This window comes from Colius striatus, chromosome Z, assembly GCF_028858725.1.
Source record: "Colius striatus isolate bColStr4 chromosome Z, bColStr4.1.hap1, whole genome shotgun sequence".
In the NCBI taxonomy this organism is placed as follows: domain Eukaryota; kingdom Metazoa; phylum Chordata; class Aves; order Coliiformes; family Coliidae; genus Colius; species Colius striatus.
Genome location: NC_084790.1, coordinates 47,557,250 through 47,574,857, shown reverse-complemented (window position 1 = coordinate 47,574,857; position 17,608 = coordinate 47,557,250). Strand labels below are relative to the sequence as shown.

Genomic DNA, 17,608 nt, shown 5'->3' with positions numbered 1-17,608 from the left:
GTGCAATCCCATGCAACAAGGACCAGATACTCCTGTCCTGGTAGCAAGGGATCCTCTACTGCCTGCAGCTGCTACACACATGATCATCTTAGAGATGGTTAGAAACATTGCCACCCTCTAGAAAACCAATCATAACCCATAATCTAAATGCAAGAGGAAAAGAGTTCCCTTTCAGGTTGAGCTATTGCTTTACTGTTTTCACTGATTGAAACCCATTTGAGTATTGTGATCCCTTTCTGCAGCAATATAGGCACCTATTTCAGCTGTTTTACAAGTTGTTGTGACTTTCATAAGTGATTTGTCAAATTTTGTCCAACTCAAACTTCCCATTGCATTAAATCCCCCTTTGCTGAGATGCTGTAGTCTTATCTGCTCTTTTCTTGCTCTGTCTCCTATGTCATGCTGAGCCACCGTGTATATAGTGGAGACTTTAACTCTATATGAACATAAAGAAAACATCATCTCAGTTTCCATTCTTTAAAAATCTGTTTTGCCCCAGAAAAGCATCAGTGCACAGTAATTTGGCTATATTTGAAGCAGGGAACTTCCTCTTTAACTCCGAAACTACTGTTTTGCCCACACCGAGTCACAGAGGTTCATCATGCAACCCATTTCCTTATGAGTTGCCTTCTAGCCTGCTGACTCAATTTGTCTGACTTTTGCTGCTCAGTCTCCCTTTCACTGAGAGAAGACAGTACGAGACCACCATGCATTTTAGCAGCCCGTCTCTCTCCATAATGACCTGTGATGTATACCTTTTGATTTTCACAGTGCTTGCCTGTGTGAGCTGTGAAGCGTCCAGCAGGGCAGAGACAACATGTGTGGAGGTGAGTGACAGCTGCCGGCTCCTCTCGAGGTGTGGGAGCTGCATATGGTCTCTGGTGGGTGCTTGCCTGGTTTCTCTCGGGGGAATCTGAAGGCCTTTATCAGAGAAATAAGACAGGTGCCTTGAGATGTGCTCAGTGATGTCAGTCACTGTCCTCTCTCCTCCTACCTGCACATCTGTGCACTCTAATGCTCTGTCCTACTCTGGCTGAGGGCTTTGGGAGCCAGCATCACACTTTGCCTACCAGAGAATGCAGAGGATAGCAAAGTTTCACAGGGTTGTTAGACAGGTACAAAGACTTTAACCCCTGAGCTGTGCTCTACATACAGGACTACCACATGAGAACTAAGAAAATATCAGGATTTTTCCAGGGAAAGGAAAAAAGGGTTGATCCATAATGAGTTTTCTTTTCTAAGTGGGAGAAAAGGCAGCAATTTTGATTCAGTGAAGAAGCATTGTGGAAGACCAGACCTACACAGCACGCATTGGAGGCCAATAGCAAATTCCTCACTGGATTCAATGTGCAAATCCCCTAGGACTGGGAGTTACACAGTGGAATCTCCCAGGGGGTGGTTGCTCCTCAGCTCCCTGGGAGAGCCTCTTCATGCTCCAAAGCACATAGGTAGAGCTGGCTTACTCACTCTTTTATGTGAACGGTAAAACACAGGCACTGTTCCTATTTATAGTGACAGATAAATACTTTTAATGAACAGCATGTTGCAGCAGTCAGCTCCACAGGTTCTTTGCCTATCGGTATGGAAAGCATCATCTTCTCTAAGTCTGTATTTTGCCTTTTCTACAATTACTGGCACTGTATTACTTCGGTGCTTGCAGGCTGTCTCCAAGTGCCCATGCTGCATGTTCTCATGACAGGCATGGGGCTGGGTCTCTGCTCTCCAGGTCAAGCCAGACACTCACACATTGGGGGCTCAGCATAGGCAACTCCAGCCTGCTCCTCACTGTCAGTGCCACCTGCTCAGCCCTGGGCTGCAGGCAGGATCCAACACACTGGCGGAGCCTGGCATAGGGGCCACACTCCCCATCCACGCATGGCATTCTTTTGTGACTGTCTCCTTTCTTTTCCTCTGAGCTCTGCCACACTGCTGCATGCAGCAGCCTGGGGCCACAGCATCCCCCTGCACTCCCTGGCTACAGCATTTGTGCTTACAGGAAGGAAAGAGTGCGTCCACCGTATCCAGCTTCTGGCTTGCAATAAATATTGCTCCTCTTCCCATCTTCCTCTTGCCATCTCTGCCCATCTGCCTCTCCTAAGCCACAGATGAGAGGAAACACGGTTTGGTCTCAAATGCTCACAATCTCACATGAGTGAAAAGACCCCAGCCCTGTGCACTGTTCCCCAGGGTCTATGAACCTGCACCTCAACAGAAGTCCAGCGGGCCCCGTGCTCCTGCCCTGTGAGGTGAACATCTCCAATGTTTCCTGCTCATCACAGACTCCAGGACTCAGTGTGTTTCTCTCTGGAAAACCCACTGCTACCTGTGCTTGGTTTCTCCCAGCTATTAGAATAGCTTTTGCTCTAATGAAAAGAGATCAGCTAAGTAGGCAACACGTGTGTTTACTTCCCCACAAGCAGAACATCTCCCAGTCTTCCTGACAGAATATTGCCACAGCTGTATCTCCCACAAAGCCCCGAGGGCTCTGCCTCTCCATGGCTCTCCCTATGACCATCCAGGCCAGGCCATCCACTTGCCCTTTGGGAGCAGGGCTGGGCAAGGGTCTGGCTGAGCCCACACTGCCCACTCCAACCCAGAAGCTGGGATGAGTGTGATGTCCTGCGCAACTCTGCCACCTTGAGCAGCATGATGGGCGATTTTGGGGCGGCACTTTCCCGCATGCCACAGTCTCAGGCCCTGGCTGACTTTGATGCAATGAGCTTCAGGTCAGACAAGTTTAGCAAATTTCCACTATCCACAGAGTAGACTTCTCTATATAGCAGATTGATTTATTTTCAGTTAAACTGGAAACTCTTTATAGAAATTTTAAAGACAGACTATCAGACATTACCTTCACCCAGCCTGAGCAAAACCTAGCGCACCCTCACTGCGGCATGTAACTGCAGTTCAGATCCAATTAATTTGGACACGCTCCTTCCAGACACATTCCCAGACTTGCTCTTTTCTACTTTCTCTCTGCAAACTTTTCTTATGATTTAGACAAGCTGCTGCTGAAAAGCCGAATTTAAAACTAACTTGGGGGGGATTCATTCTTAGGGGTTAATAATTCATCCAGGAGAGTAAACAATACCTGTATGTGCTAATTTTGACAAGAAAGTACTACAGATGAAACACACGTCAAACTAGTACAAGAGAGATTCAAGGCATTTGTTTTAAAAAAAAACCCACAGCCCACAAAACCTCAAGGCTGCGCATCAGAAGCCTGCGCTGAGGCCTCCTAAGGTTCTGGCTGCTACTTTTATAGTGATTAAAAATGTTGTTGGGGTTGTTTTTCGGTTTGGTTTAGAGGGGTGTTTTTTTTGTGTGTCAGCAGGAGGTGTTAGGTGCCATAGCTTCCTATTTATGTTTGTAGTACATTCCTCTTGCAGTTTCACTATATATTTTCTACAGATTACAGTAAATAAAAGCTATACCTGTGAAGGTTTAGGACTGAGAGAGATTCCTGAAATACTACCTGCCACTACAGAAATCCTTGACTTCAGCTTCAACCTACTCCCTTCCCTCCAGAATTCGACTTTCTCTGAGCTGAAGTCTCTTCTCTACTTGGACTTAACAAGGTACAGAAGGATCATGCTCCTGCACCCATTGGTGAACCCCACCACCCTTGCCAGAGCACACGACAGCAGCATCTCCCTGCCATCAAAGGGAAAACCACCAGTAGTACTTGCAGACAGCTGGGGAAGCATTTTACTAAGCAGAGCTTGATCCACTTGGGCCATATCCAGGCTTCTCCTCTGATGACAATAATCTGTGGGACAGTGAGTGAAATATGCATTTTCCAGGTATTACTGTTGCTGACAGTCACATAGCAGTTTTCAAATTCACTTTTCTGTAATGATGTTGTTCACTAAAATCTGGAGAAAGATAGGTTTGGTCTTTGGAAATGCACAGCTTTTTCTATAAGAAAAGATACATTCATTTTATTAAGCTGGACACTAAAAACCTCATATCTCCCTCACTTCCACTAATGCCTCCTTCATATCCATCACTTCAGGGCAGGGTTTCCTTCTCAGCAGGAACCCTGTACTTAAACGTGAATTTACATGCACCAGTCAAGTGTCACTGGAAAAGTCAGACACTTTTGTCCCAGTAAAGGCAACTGGTCACAAGTTTGTTACAGGCATGAAGTACAGTTTGGGTCATCTCATATAACTGGGAGAGTTTTGCAAGACATGCCACTGATGTTGGTTTGTTGCTTTCTCAAGGTGTCAGATCAGCTGGGTGTATGATGGCGCCTTTCAAAGCAACAGGCAGTTGAAGACCATCGTGCTGACAGGGAATCTGCTCATGTTTCTATCTGACATAGCATTTGCTGGCCCACGGTCCCTGAAGCAGCTTGTCTTAACACAGACAGGAATAAGCAGCATGTCCTTTATTCCAATGACAAATCTGGACAGCTTGGATACCCTCATCTTGGGTAGCAACCACATATCTTCGCTGCAGCTTCCTCCCAACTTTCCCACTCTAAACCTCAAATACCTTGACTTTCAAATGAACAACATCAGAGCAATCACAGCAGAAGACGTCCGTGTTCTGCAGAAGACCAGCAATATAACTCTGATCTTTAAAGGCAACGACATTGCATACATTGAATCTGGTGCTTTCCAGTCCCATTTCTACAGCTTGGACTTTGGAGGCTGTACTGACATCCCTGGGATCCTGGCAGGGATACGTAACTCCACAGCCCAGACCCTTTGGTTGGGAACATTTCACGGTATGGAAAAGATGACCTACCTAAGCCCAGATGTTTTACAAGGCCTCTGTAATATCTCTGTCAAGGATCTCTACCTGCAGCTACGGCATTTCAGAAACTTAAATGCTGACACGTTTCAGTGCTTGACCAGACTTCGAAAGCTGGACCTAACTCAAACCCACCTCAGAGCGCTGCCCTCCGGCATCAGTGGCATGAGCTCACTAATGGAGTTAGTTCTCAATGCGAACTCCTTCGAGCATCTCTGCAACATCAGCTCTACCGCCTTCCCCTCCCTCACCCATCTCCACATCAAAGGGAACTTGCAGGACCTGCAGCTGGGCTCTGGTTGTTTGGAGAAGCTGGCAAAGCTTCAACATCTTGATTTAAGTAAGAGTCACATTGAAAGCTTTGACTGCTGTAACAAAGCACTGAGCGGTTTGACCAGTCTCCGGCACCTGAATCTGAGCCGTAACAGAGGGCTCCACCTCCAAGATGTGCTCATGAAGGATGGTGCTAACCTGGAGCTGCTGGACCTAGCTTCCACTCCTCTTCACATCCACACTTCACAGGGCCCTTTCCAAAATTTGCAACTCTTGCAAGTGCTGAATCTTTCCTCCTCAAACGTTAATGCTAGCATTCAGCATCTCTTTCAAGGCTTGGAAAACCTCATGCTCTTGGACCTTAGCCAAAACAACTTTGACCTGGAGATTGCGACAAAAGACAAATTGTTCCAACAGCTATCCAATTTAGAGGTGCTAATTTTATCATCCTGTGAACTAACAGTAATAGGTGACCAAGCATTTCACAGCCTCAAGAAGTTACGACATATTGATCTGAGCCAAAATAAACTTACTGCATTCAGCACAGATGCATTTTCAAACCTCAAGAGCATCTATCTCAGTTTTGCCTACAACAGGATCAGTGTTGTACCACGTGACAAGCTAGAATCCCTGACTGGCCACTGTGTTATTAATTTAAGTTACAACCCTCTGGACTGCACCTGCTCCAATATTGGTCTAATCACCTGGTACAAGCATAATCTGGACAAAATTGAAGACCCTGAAGGAACAAGATGCTCTGAACCCAAATGGCTAGCTGGGGCTCAGCTGGCCACTGTCTCAACCTACTGTGGAATCAACATGTCAGGAATCACTGCCATTGTCCTGTCTATTTTGTCCTGTGGTGTCCTCTTCATTTGGGGTGCTCGCTATTTCAAGAGAAATTACCAGCAAATATAAGTTTGATGGAGATACAAGATGTACAGTAAATGCATTAAGAAGAAAGACAACTTCCTTTTATTTGTGCGTGACTAGTATTTTCTTAACTTCTGAAATACCTTTTCCTTTTATACTGTAACTTTTAGAAAAATAATGAAAAAAAAAAAAGGGAACTGGAAAAATAAACTATGATCTGAACCTTGAACATGAATAACTTTTACCAGAGAGAAATTCGAGTTTAACTCAATGTTAGGTCCCAGCTACTATGGATAATACACTTGTAAAGGGCTAAAAATGCAAACATTGCTCTCTTTAGAACAAAAACAAAACAAAAAAAACCCAGAAACCAAACCATCACTGTTCTCAATGAAAAAAAACCAACCTAAAACATAAATCAACCAACCCCCCATCCTCCATCAAATGCCCTTGCATAAAAAATATTGCTTTAAGAGCTGGCAGTAGTGTCCCCTCTACGCAACTTGTTTTTGATTACTGTACCTTCAACTTGGCATTTTAATCTTTGACTTAGTTTACAGTGTCATCTCTGCTTTCTTACTCACCTGCAAAATACCCTTCATAGGACACCTGTAAACAACATTGCTGAACAGCATACACTGTAGGTTTAAGGATACACAAATCCTAAATACAGGGAACTGATTATTTTGAAGGAAGATTAATACATTAAAATGTCTACATTACATGTCAATTTTTTAAGTCCAAAGATTTAGTCCTCTGGGATTACTTAAACAAGGATATATATGAGACACAGTAATTTACTTTTCATTACGAATTTCTTTACTCCCTCAAGCTCTGATCAGATGCAGTCCTTGGTTTCCAGTCAGGCCTTTTATCTCGTATTTTTTAAATATCAGTGGGGAGCCGATGCACAAAGAGCGCAAAGGACTGCCTGAGGAAGGGAATGGTGCCTAACAGGTTTGAACTCACCATCCTGGCTCTTGGGCTGCAGGTATCATTGAAGTCATGGTACAATACAGTCCTGCAGGAAAGCATTTGTCCGCAACAGCCACACAGAGACAAAACTTGGGCAGATCTTAAACTGCATTCCAGGGCTGGTAAGCACTTATCTCTATTTCAATTCATAGAATGGTAAGGGTTGGAAGGGACCTTTAGAGATCATCTAGTCCAACCCCCCTGCAGAAGCAGGGTCACCTAGATCAGGTCGCATAGGAACATGTCCAGGCAGGTCTTGAAGACCTCCAAGGAAGGAGCCTCCACAACCCCTCTGGGCAGCCTGTGCCACTGCTCCGTCACTCTCACAGTGAAATAGCTTTTTCTTCTACTGAAGTGGAACTTTTTGTTCTCCAGCTTCATCGCATTACCCCTTGTCCTGTTGCTAGCTACTATAGAAAAAAGGGATGTCCCAACCTCCTGACACCTACCCTTTAGATATTTATAAATGTTAACAAGATGTCCCCTCAGTCTCCTCTTTTCCAGATTAAACGGCCCCAGTTCCCACAGCCTTTCCTCGTATGAAAGATGTTCCAGTCCCCTGATCATCTTGGTGGCCCTGCACTGGACTCTCTCCAGCACTTCCCTGTCCCTCTTGAGCTGGAACTTGACACAGGACTCCAGATGAGGCCTCACCAGGGCACAGTAGAGGGGGAGAAGAACCTCCCTTGACCTGCTGGCCACACTCTTCTTGATGCATCCCAGGATGCCATTGGCCTTCTTGGCCACGAAGGCACATTGCTGGCTCATGTTCAGTTTATTATCAATCAGGACTCCCAGGTCTCTCTCTGCAGAGCTGCTCTTCAGCAGTTCAACCCCCAGCCTGTACTGGTGCATGGGGTTGTTCCTTCCCAGATGCAGGACTCTGCACTTGTCCTTGTTGAACCTCATCAGGTTCCTCTCTGCCCAACTCTCAAGCCGGTTGAGACCCCACTGAACGGCAGCACAGCCTTCTGGGGAATCAGCCAGTCCTCCCAGTTTGGTGCCATCAGGGAACTTGCTGAGGGTACACTCTGTCCCCTCATCCAGGTCGTTGATGAAGATGTTGAACAAGACTGGCCCCAGAACCCATCCCGGTGGAACTCCACTGGCCAAAGGCCTCCAACTTGACTCTGTGCCATTGATCACCATCCTCTGGGCTCTGTCAATCAGACAGCTCTTGATCCACATCACTGTCCACTCATCCAAGCCACACTGCCTGAGCTTTCTGATGAGGATGTTATGGGAGACAGTGTCAAAGGTCAAGGTAGATGACATCCACTGCTCTCCCCTCATCTAGCCAGCTGGTTATGTTCTCATAGAAGGCTATCAGGTTGGTCAAACAGGGTTTCCCCTTGGTGAAGCCACGTTGACTCCCCCTGATAACCATCTTATCCTTCATATGTTCAGTGATAACATTCAGGATGAGTTGTTCCATCACCTTTCCAGGGATGGAGGTGAGGCTGACCAGCCTGTAGTTTCCTGGGTCATCCTTCCTGCCCTTTTTGAAGACTGGTGTGACATTGGCCTTTCTCCAGTCCTCAGGCACTTCACCTGTCCTCCATGATTGTTCAGAAATGATGGAGAGAGGCTTAGCAATCACCTCAGCCAGCTCCCTCAGCACTCTAGGATGCATCCCATCAGGACTCATTGACTTATGAGCCTTAAGCTTGGCCAACAAGTCTTTAACCTTTTCCTCTTCCACCCAGGGCAAGTCCTCAGCTGTCCAGCCCATCCTGTTATCCTTGCCGGACTGGGCTTCCCGAGGGTCAGCCTTGGCCGTAAAGACTGAAGCAAAGAAGCCGTTCAGTAGTTCAGCCTTCTCTGCATCCTCAGTCACCAGGGCACCCTCACTGTTTAGCAGCGGGCCCACATTCCCCCTCACCATCCTTCTGCTGCTGATGTACTTGAAAAATGCCTTATTGCTGTCCTTAATTTCCCTAGCTAAATTTAATCCTAGAAGGGCTCTAGCCTTCCTAGCTGCACCCCTGCATGCCCTGGCAACGTTCCTATACTCTTCCCAAGAAGCCAGCCCCTGTTTCCACCAATTCCACCCTGTTTCAATTCTCTATTTCAATTGGACAAGCCAAGGCTTAAAGCCAAGTTCTTCCCCAACCGTGCTTAAACAAGATACCACGTAAGAACCATGTCAGTTTCTGAAAGAGCATTTTACCCTGAATAGGGTGGCTGAAGAGGCCATCTTCTGAATCTAAGTATCCTGATGTCAACGATAAATCCTTTAATAACTTTCTCTCCTTCACCAGTCTTGTCTGTACCTGGAAAAAGAGCAGGTGAGATCCCTTCCCAAGCATTCACTCATGCCATACCTCTCTTACAAACACACTGGAAATTCTTCTCCTCCAGCAGACGACATCATTCTCTAGCACATCTCTCAGACATTCTCTTGCCCCCATGTCTAATTCACATCTGCAGCATGAAGGCCTTGCTATGTGCTAAAACTTACCTGCATTGTTACTGTTATTTTACCCTACAGTCTTCTCTGTCTTCCTGATGCTTCTCAAGCCTTTGCAGCTCAAATCATAACCTCCACTGCTGCTTCCTACCCACAGCTCATTCAAACTTATCCTTGCCAGATGTCTGGGAGATTGAGCTGGTGGTCAGTGCTATTCGAAGACTGTACTAAACAGTCAGTGGAAAGGAAAACTACCACTAATCCAAACCATGACCTGGGATGTGTCCCTACAGATGCTCCGGTATCTTCCTGTCATGCAATTTATTCTCATCTGCCATCTGTGGTAGCATCCAAACCCAAGCTTACCACTCCTGCTAAGTCTTGCAAACTACATAAAATACAGGGTCTAAGGGAGCATAACAAACTGGGAGCTCAGCACTGTAGAAGAGAGCTCCAGTTTCCCTTTCAGACTGTGAAAGCATTCCATGCCAGCTGAGGTGCAGGCTACTCTTATAAGAGTAGAAGTTATGGACGACAGGCCATGCCAGATGGATATTGGTAGCTCTTCTCTCCTGCCATCTTCCTCAATGCAATCACCTTACACCAAGCCCTTCCCCTGGCCCTGAACACTATGGAGACTCACCCTGAGCAGGGTTTCTCTGCCTCTCCAGGCAGTGGTGACTGCCATTTTCTGCCCCCGAGCTGACAGATCCTGCTCTCTCCTCATCACATGCCCTGTCAGGGAACCAGTTTTGCAGACTGCCTTCTGCTGGGCTGCAGCTGGCAATGACCTCCCTCACCTACCAGTTTCAGAGAGCAAAGCAGCAAAAGTGATGTTGTATACTGCTGCACTTGATTTTGTGCACAGGAAAAACATAGAGGAAACAATGCAATAAAAAAATACGAACAAAAATAGCCCACCCTGACGACCAGTTGTGCAGAGCTACCAGCAACACAACAATAAAAACATGTGCACTTTAATAAATTCCACTTCGCTGCAAGAAGTGGATAGATGAAAATCAGGGCAGTAACAGTCCTGCCCTGTTGCTTCTCCTGCCAAACGGATTTTCCTTCAATGAGGTCACTGGACACTAAGGTGTGCTACTCCATGTCCCCCGTTTGGCTCACTGCATCTATTTCATCTTCTACTATAACAAAAAAAAAAAGGGAAATGTGATGACTTTCAAGGGGTAGAGATTTCTGAAGAAAACATTGCATTTGCAAATGCTCCAGGAATTTGTTAAGGCCGAAAACTCAGTGCATATTTTAAGAAGGTACTCAGACACACTGACCTATTGAATGACCATCCAAGGTTTTGGAGAAAAATGCCATGTTAAGAGTCTACTGTCATTGTTGGCTACCAGTCAGGGTATGTGGTCCCTCATCACCCATGCCTGCCTACCTACCCAGCAGCACAGCGGTGGACTTCACCACTGCTGGTGATGATACTTGACTAAGCAGACCTCCTCCGCTTTCAGGCCAAACCACATTACCTCACGCAAAATCCTTGGCCAGTGTGTGCCTTACACGGTACGGAGCTCATCCCAGAGGGAAAAAACACACCAAACTCAGTGCAGAGCAGAGATGGGCTTTAAGTTACAGCAGTGAAAGCAACTCAAGGAAAAATGCTAACACCACTGCTTCATGCTGAATTTTTATTTCAATGTTATGCAACTGCATAAGTATAAATAATCGTATTCAATATACAACAATTATGACATCCATAAGGAGTTCCTTAGAGAAAATAAGACTGCAAACACTTTATTGCACAGACCCTAACAATTTTTTTTTCTCTTTTTTTTTTTTTTTTTGTTGGTAAGCCGAGGAATCTATAGCAGGAAGTCTACAAAATAACACATCAGATCTACAATCACGTGAAGACTGACCAAGTCGAACACAGCCAGGAGGATCTCTTAACAGCTCACCGATAAGGTAAACACCAACAAACATATTCTACATAAACACAAGCTTAAGCACTGTTACACTTCCAAAATGCAAAGAACTTACTTGTCAGAAGTGATAATGAGATATCCAAAATATACATAAAGGTATACCGTAAACAAATAGCTAGATGTGCTTCAAAGGAAATGACAGTTGAAAAAATGCAGAAGAGACTGTAAACTAGGAAATACCTCCCCGACAGAAATGTTATTTTGAAGTGCATCAGCGTTGATTGGTAATAACTGCCAAAGCACAGATGAATTCTAAATGTCAAGACCATTTTACCTTTAAAACTGCTGAAAAAAACTATTATCTGTTGCTCACTGGCTCCTCTGTGAATGCACTGAAGGCAGTATGAATGTTCTAGTGCCACACAAAAAAAATCAGGACTTGTTTGTGATATTATCTTTCCATGACAGGTTCGCTGTAATCCAACTCAACTAATAAGTACAAAGAAGTTTTCAGCAGAGGGAAGTGAATTCTGCACACTGTCAGCTGTCATACAAACCTCCAAGTGGAGATTACCCTATGCATTTATGAACAATTTTCTAGCTTTTGACACGGAAAGACAATCTGTAAGCCCTGATGAAACAAGTAGGGGCCTAGCTCTAATGTAGGTACATATAACAGAAAAAAGCAAAGCCACCATTCTGTTGATCCCCATTGTTGAAACACACACACCTGCAAAGGTATTTTGTAGTGCTTCTGTATACTTTTCAAATTTTTCCTTTCATCCTTCAAACCAATCTAAATACCTCCACACCAAAATGACTGAAGTCTAGATGTACCACAGTATATAAAATAAGGCTTAGCAAAAGCAAAAAGACAGTCACATTCTAGCACCAAATAGCTCCAACAGGTTCCTTTGTTACAAAATGCTTCTTTTATAACTACAGTATTTAATTTTTTTTGCATACAAAAAAAAAAAAGATTATGTTATGAAATGTATGGAGCTACTCGATGCATTTAGAAACGAATGTGAAACCTGGAACTACTTGCTAAAAACAGCAAGTCTACAACATAAGGCCCCAGCTATGTATTAAAATGTATCAAGATGTCCTGAACTGTTTTTGAAGACAGGATACCGAAACTGCTTTTTTTTTTTTCCTTTTTACCTTGTCATAAAATAGAAAAAAATCCCAACAGCTACGGCTGTATGAAGCTAACTATGCAGATCTATATGCCACAGTAATACCTACTACAGAAATGGACTGAAAAACAGGGATGAAAGTACTAGTACTGCAAGTCATGTGCTTATACTTGTGCCTCACACTGTAAGGGCCTGAATTTAAAAAAGCTCAAGAAACTCATGAGAGGATTGCAGCAAAAACTAAGCACACAGTGTGCACGCCTCAGAGTCTCTGGCTTGTCTGAGGTGAAAGACACAGAATCCGCTTCCAGTAGACAAGATGAGAAACACCATTTCACCAGAGAACATGACTCTTGCTGGGACACCCTGACAACCAAGCAATCTTCCTGTAGCAATCTTCCTAACAACACTGACTCCAAGAGACAAGCTTTGTGTGGCAGGGAGATGCACTTAAGTCCTGTTAGATCTGGTGAAGCAGTCAGCCTAGTACAGTACTATCAAAACTGGATTATTAAAAATACATGTAAAAACTCATGAGTCACTATTTATGCTGTACTAGTATTTTTTTGAACCTCTAGCTGGGATTTTTAGTAAGTAAAAATGTGGCCTGCTTTTGTTTTCCAGTCAGACCAATGCTTGTGCACGTCTATGCCAGGTCTGAACTTTAATAACTTGGTTTTGTATTGGAGTATGGCAAATAAGTGGCAAAGCGACTATCTTAAAAAAGGGAAGAGTAAACAACGCAATCAGCAGCAAAGTATATATGCTACATTCAAACCCCAAACACGTTGCTAAGTATTTACAGAGGAAACTTTTTCTTCACCAGCTCTCAGCTGTAAAGGTATTTTTGTACAAATACTATATGGTAACAGTTTTACCGGTTACAATTGGGAAGGCATTTTGAAAAAACAAAAAGTCCTTTCTTAATATATCCCCTTATTCTCTCTCTTCAGTGACATGAAAGGTTTGCCGCACAAAGACACGACAGTGCTGGTTTAAAGGCAGTCTAATATACTTGAGCTAGTCTTGAATTGACACCTGACAAGTCTCAGAGTTAACAGGATTTCTTGGGAGGGTAGCTCTGTGGAGCTTCCTTTCCACGCTGCTGATGAGCTGAGTCTTTGTCATCAGAAAGTGCGTTAGGGCGGTCAGGTGTGGTTGCCAATCTGGATAAATCTTTACCTGCGTTCTGTTTTCTTGAAGCAGGCTGCTGAGCCTGAAGGGCATCTTTTCCCTTTACATCCACAGTGTTAGCAAAGAAAGACTTTTCTTGATTTCCAGGTTTCCCCCCAGTGTTTGAAGCAGGGTGGTGGGCTTCTACTACAACTGCAGCACTGTGCAAAGTCATCAGGGAAACACTTTTGGTCATTTCTGGCTTACTGCTTCCTGCAGAAGAGGTGTTTTTCTTATTTAGTTCCTTGCAGGTTGCAGGAAGCTCAGATGAGCCTGCTTTAACCTTTGCTGAAGCTGCATCACTCTTCACTGAGGACAAAACAGATGCTTCTTGTCTACATTCAGAGAAACTGGCTGAGTAGGTCAGTGGCTTTCCTGGTGCTGCAGCTGCACGACATGAACTCTGTCCGCTGGCAGCCGACAAATGCTTTATTGCAATAATCTGTTTGTTTGCCTCCTCTGGCTGTTTTTGATTAACTTGTCCCTTCGCTTTTGAATCTTGAGAGCCTTTGCTACTTGCACTCACTTTTTCTGCTCCCTTCCCCCTGGCATCACAGTTTGCAGCAAGGCAAATGGTAGGCTCTACTTTCTCACTGTCAAGCTGAACATAAAGTGCGTCAGTGCATATTTTTCCCTCGGGTCTTCTGTCTGCAAAGATTGTCTCGTTACCAGGACTTCTGTCTGCCTGTTTGCTCAGCAGGAGACAGTCTTTCACAGTGGAAAACTTAGGAGATATGGTTTGTTTTTCACCGAGGTGAAGCTGCTTTTGATTAGCGGGTTCCCCCAAGCATGCTGGCTCTTGCCTCTGCACCTGCTTAGAACTCTCTGGGCCTGCTGGTACCAGGCTGACAGCAGAAGATTTGGGTTTGGTGTCAGGAGTGATGCTCATTTGGAGGGTGGCTACTGAGCCATGCCCCAAACTCACAAGCTTTTCAGCTGGCACATGTTCATTGTTTGTTTTTCTCAAAGGGCCTGAAACAGAAGAAAGCAGATCTAGTACATTTTTGCTAGCATGTTTCCCATCTTTCCGGGAGCTGGCAGACACCTGAACAATAGTTTCATTTTCTTTTGTGGTCGGAGTGCATGGTTTTTGTGACAGTGTCTGTTTATCCAAGTGCTTAGACTTAGAGGAACTTGTATCAGAGGCTGGCCTGTGTTTATTACTGCTGTTTTCCACACAGGTGGCAGCAGGCTTCACGTGCTCTTGAACACCTCCATGAACATCTACAGCACAGCTTCTGCTACCCGTTTCTCTCACAGCAGGGGAGCCTGAAGTGCTAAGTTGCTGCCAAGGAACTTGGATGGATTGTTCTCTCTCAGCAGTCTGAAGCCTTACATAACTGAGCTGCTTCTGGTCTTTCTTTACAAAATCTTTTACACTGCCTTTCTGCACAGATGAAACTGGTGCAGACTTCCCATTTTTAGGATCACAATCTATTGAGGGTTGTGTGGGCCGTTTTGATGGAAGAGCTTCGCTCTTTGACTCTACGATTACTTTCTTAGAGTCACTGAGAACTTTCTGCTTGGTTATGTCCTGTTCCACAAAACTACTAGCAACACTACTGTCATCTTTGCCTACCAGTTTCAGTGACTCTCCAACGTCCTTAGGTTGTGCCTTGGGGACAGCTGCCTGCATTGTGCCTTGCATCTGAGGTGGAATAGCAAAATCAGTGCAATTTTTTTCACTGCTTTTGGAGTAGGTCGTTATTAGGACATCCGAGATGGATACCTTCAGAGATGACTCCCTGATCACCTCCACCTTTGCAGTGATGGGCTCACAACTTCTCTGGGCTACTGGCTGTTTGGCAGGCAACTCCTTTTGTATCTGTTTCTCTTTCCTGATAGCCTTTTCAGAAGTGCTTTGGACAGCAGAAAGACTGGAGTCTGTTAGAGTAGTCTTAATGCTCTGACTGTTAATAACACATGACTTGGCCTCCACTGAATTATCCTTCTGTCTTGAAGGCAAAGTGTCTTTCTTTTGAATAGCTTCGATTACAGAAACACTGCCTTTAATAGCTAGACTAGAAACCTTTTTATCTGTCATTGCTTCTGCAGCCACAGAGATGGCCGGAGGGTTTGAAGAACTCTTGCTTGTTTGAAGAACCTGAGGCTCTGACACGTTGACTTTGCCAGGTTTTGAACAGCTTAGCAACGGCTCTTTCTGACAGGGTAGTTCTGCCTTCCCACCACTCACTTGTGGTGCTATAGGCTTAGGAGATCTGCTGTCACTGATGGTGCCCTGTCCTTCCAGCAGCACACACACAGGCAGTTCAGCCTTCGAAACCTGTGGTCCAGAAAGTAAGGCAATGTCTAGTGTGCCTTCTATAGGCTTCAAACAGGAAACAGACCGCCCATCAAGTTTATATTCTGATGGACTCTTTCTGACAGGAGTGTCAGGGGAAATAAGGCCTGATTTTTCCACACTTATGTCTGCTCGGCCATTCAAGGCCTTGAGGGGAACAAAAGAAGCTGAGTTAATCTGAGCAGAATGTGCATTGCCAATAAACGCTCTCCCGTCAGCACCTGCCACGGAGTCCTGCTGTATGCTTATGGATCTGCCTGTGTTCAGCTGAAGACTTTCAAGAACATTTGATGGCAGTTTGGGTTTTAGCACTGGACAGACACTGTCATCTTTTTCTTCAATGCACATTTTCTTTCTGAGATAATCAATGTTTGCAAGTTTACCATCTAATCTTTCAAATTTGACAAATTCTTTTGTTGGTACATTTTTATCTGTGTTTTCTCCCTTTCCATTTAACATCCTGTCAGAGGATTGAGGTAGCACATCTTGCGGTGTACATGGAGGTGAAATTCTTTTGAAGTCACAAGAAATAGGACTGAGTTCATTAGGCGGAGGCCCCTGACACATCATCTGTGCATCTAAAGCAACACCATCATTTGATCTCAAGTTTGCATTCTTTTGAAGGGTGTCTTTGAGTATGCCACCAGCTGACTGGGTTTCCAAAGCAACAATTTTTGTTTCAAACTGATTTGATCTTTCTAATACCTTCTGGAATGCTTTTTTGTCTCTTTCTTCCAGTCTTAAGGCATTGGGATTTTCTGGTTCACTGCTAGGTTCATGCAGAGTCCCATTTGCTTTTTCAGCAAAATCCTGCTTTTTCATGACAATCTTGACCTTCAGCTTCTCTCTGTCTAGTTCATCAATGGATTCTTGCCTACCTAACTTTCTTGAGATGGGTCGTTTCAAGCAGCCCTGCTCTGCAGGCCTGACTCGTGTGAGCGACGGCACATCACATACATTCTCCTCCAGGCTCTGAAGAGTTACTTCCCTTTGGGACAATTCTCTATTCACTTCTTCCTGTGTCACTTCCAGGCTGTGTTTTCGTGAACATAAGTGTTTCTTATCACTGCCATAGGAGGGTGCAAGCTTCTCTTCAGATTGGACTCTCTTTAACAGTGGAGATCTCGGTGGCTCTGCACTCTTTGGCCTAACAATATGCCTTACAATAGTTGGAGGGGAGTGCATTTTGCTAGGAAAAGATTGAGATAATTTTGTACTTCCAATTGAATGTCCTAGCAATGGTGATGGAGATCGCTGAGGGGACGTCGGCTGGGGTGTTGGAGAGGGTGTACGTGCCAGAGGAGACAGAGGAATGCTGCCAGCTGATTTGCGTCTTCCTGATCTGTATCTTTGTCCACCAAGCTTTGGACCCAATCCATGAAGAGTGCTGGGTCTTATGTGTCCTGAACCAGCAGGAGAATTGGGAGCACTTGAACTAGGGGAGCTACTCTGGGAAGAGTTAGTACCTATAAAAAGAGCAAACAAACAAACCAAACAAATACAAGATTAGCAAGACTTTTTTCCATCTTGTCATAAACGCTCTTGTGAGACACAGAACTTCCACAAGTCCAACAGGCCTACGTGCCATCTGCTGCCACAAGGTTCCAAAATTTGGAAGGGGCTGCAAACCCCTCATCATTCTAATTACATTGTTATTATCTTCTTTGCCCTGATGTTCCTTCATCTTCTTTTAAGTTATCACTTCTTCCTATTTAACTAGGATAGCTAATGCATTCTGCTACTTCAAAGCAATGATCAAGACTGTCCACATGATTTACCTTTGCCTAGGGAATGTACAACAGTAGTCAAT

The 17,608-nt window shown here is 44.7% G+C and overlaps 2 protein-coding genes across 10 annotated transcripts in view; one reads left to right on the top strand and one right to left on the bottom strand.

Moving 5' to 3' along the window:
• Positions 1 to 707: 707 nt before the first annotated feature.
• On the top strand, positions 708 to 5,952 carry CD180 (CD180 molecule). The gene is made up of 3 exons (XM_010201498.1): positions 708 to 827; positions 3,412 to 3,578; positions 4,227 to 5,952. The coding sequence occupies exons 1-3, from the start codon at positions 708 to 710 to the stop codon at positions 5,950 to 5,952; spliced, it is 2,013 nt and encodes a 670-aa protein (XP_010199800.1).
• Positions 5,953 to 11,017: 5,065 nt separating this feature from the next.
• MAST4 (microtubule associated serine/threonine kinase family member 4) overlaps positions 11,018 to 17,608 on the bottom strand; it is a 303,567-nt gene continuing 296,976 nt past the window's right edge. For all 9 annotated transcript variants that reach the window (XM_062017217.1, XM_062017218.1, XM_062017219.1 and 6 more), the window contains one exon: positions 11,018 to 17,264. In XM_062017217.1, coding sequence (XP_061873201.1) covers positions 13,378 to 17,264 — 3,887 coding nt within the window. In that variant the 3' untranslated portion in view covers positions 11,018 to 13,377. The remainder of the gene's footprint in view (positions 17,265 to 17,608) is intronic.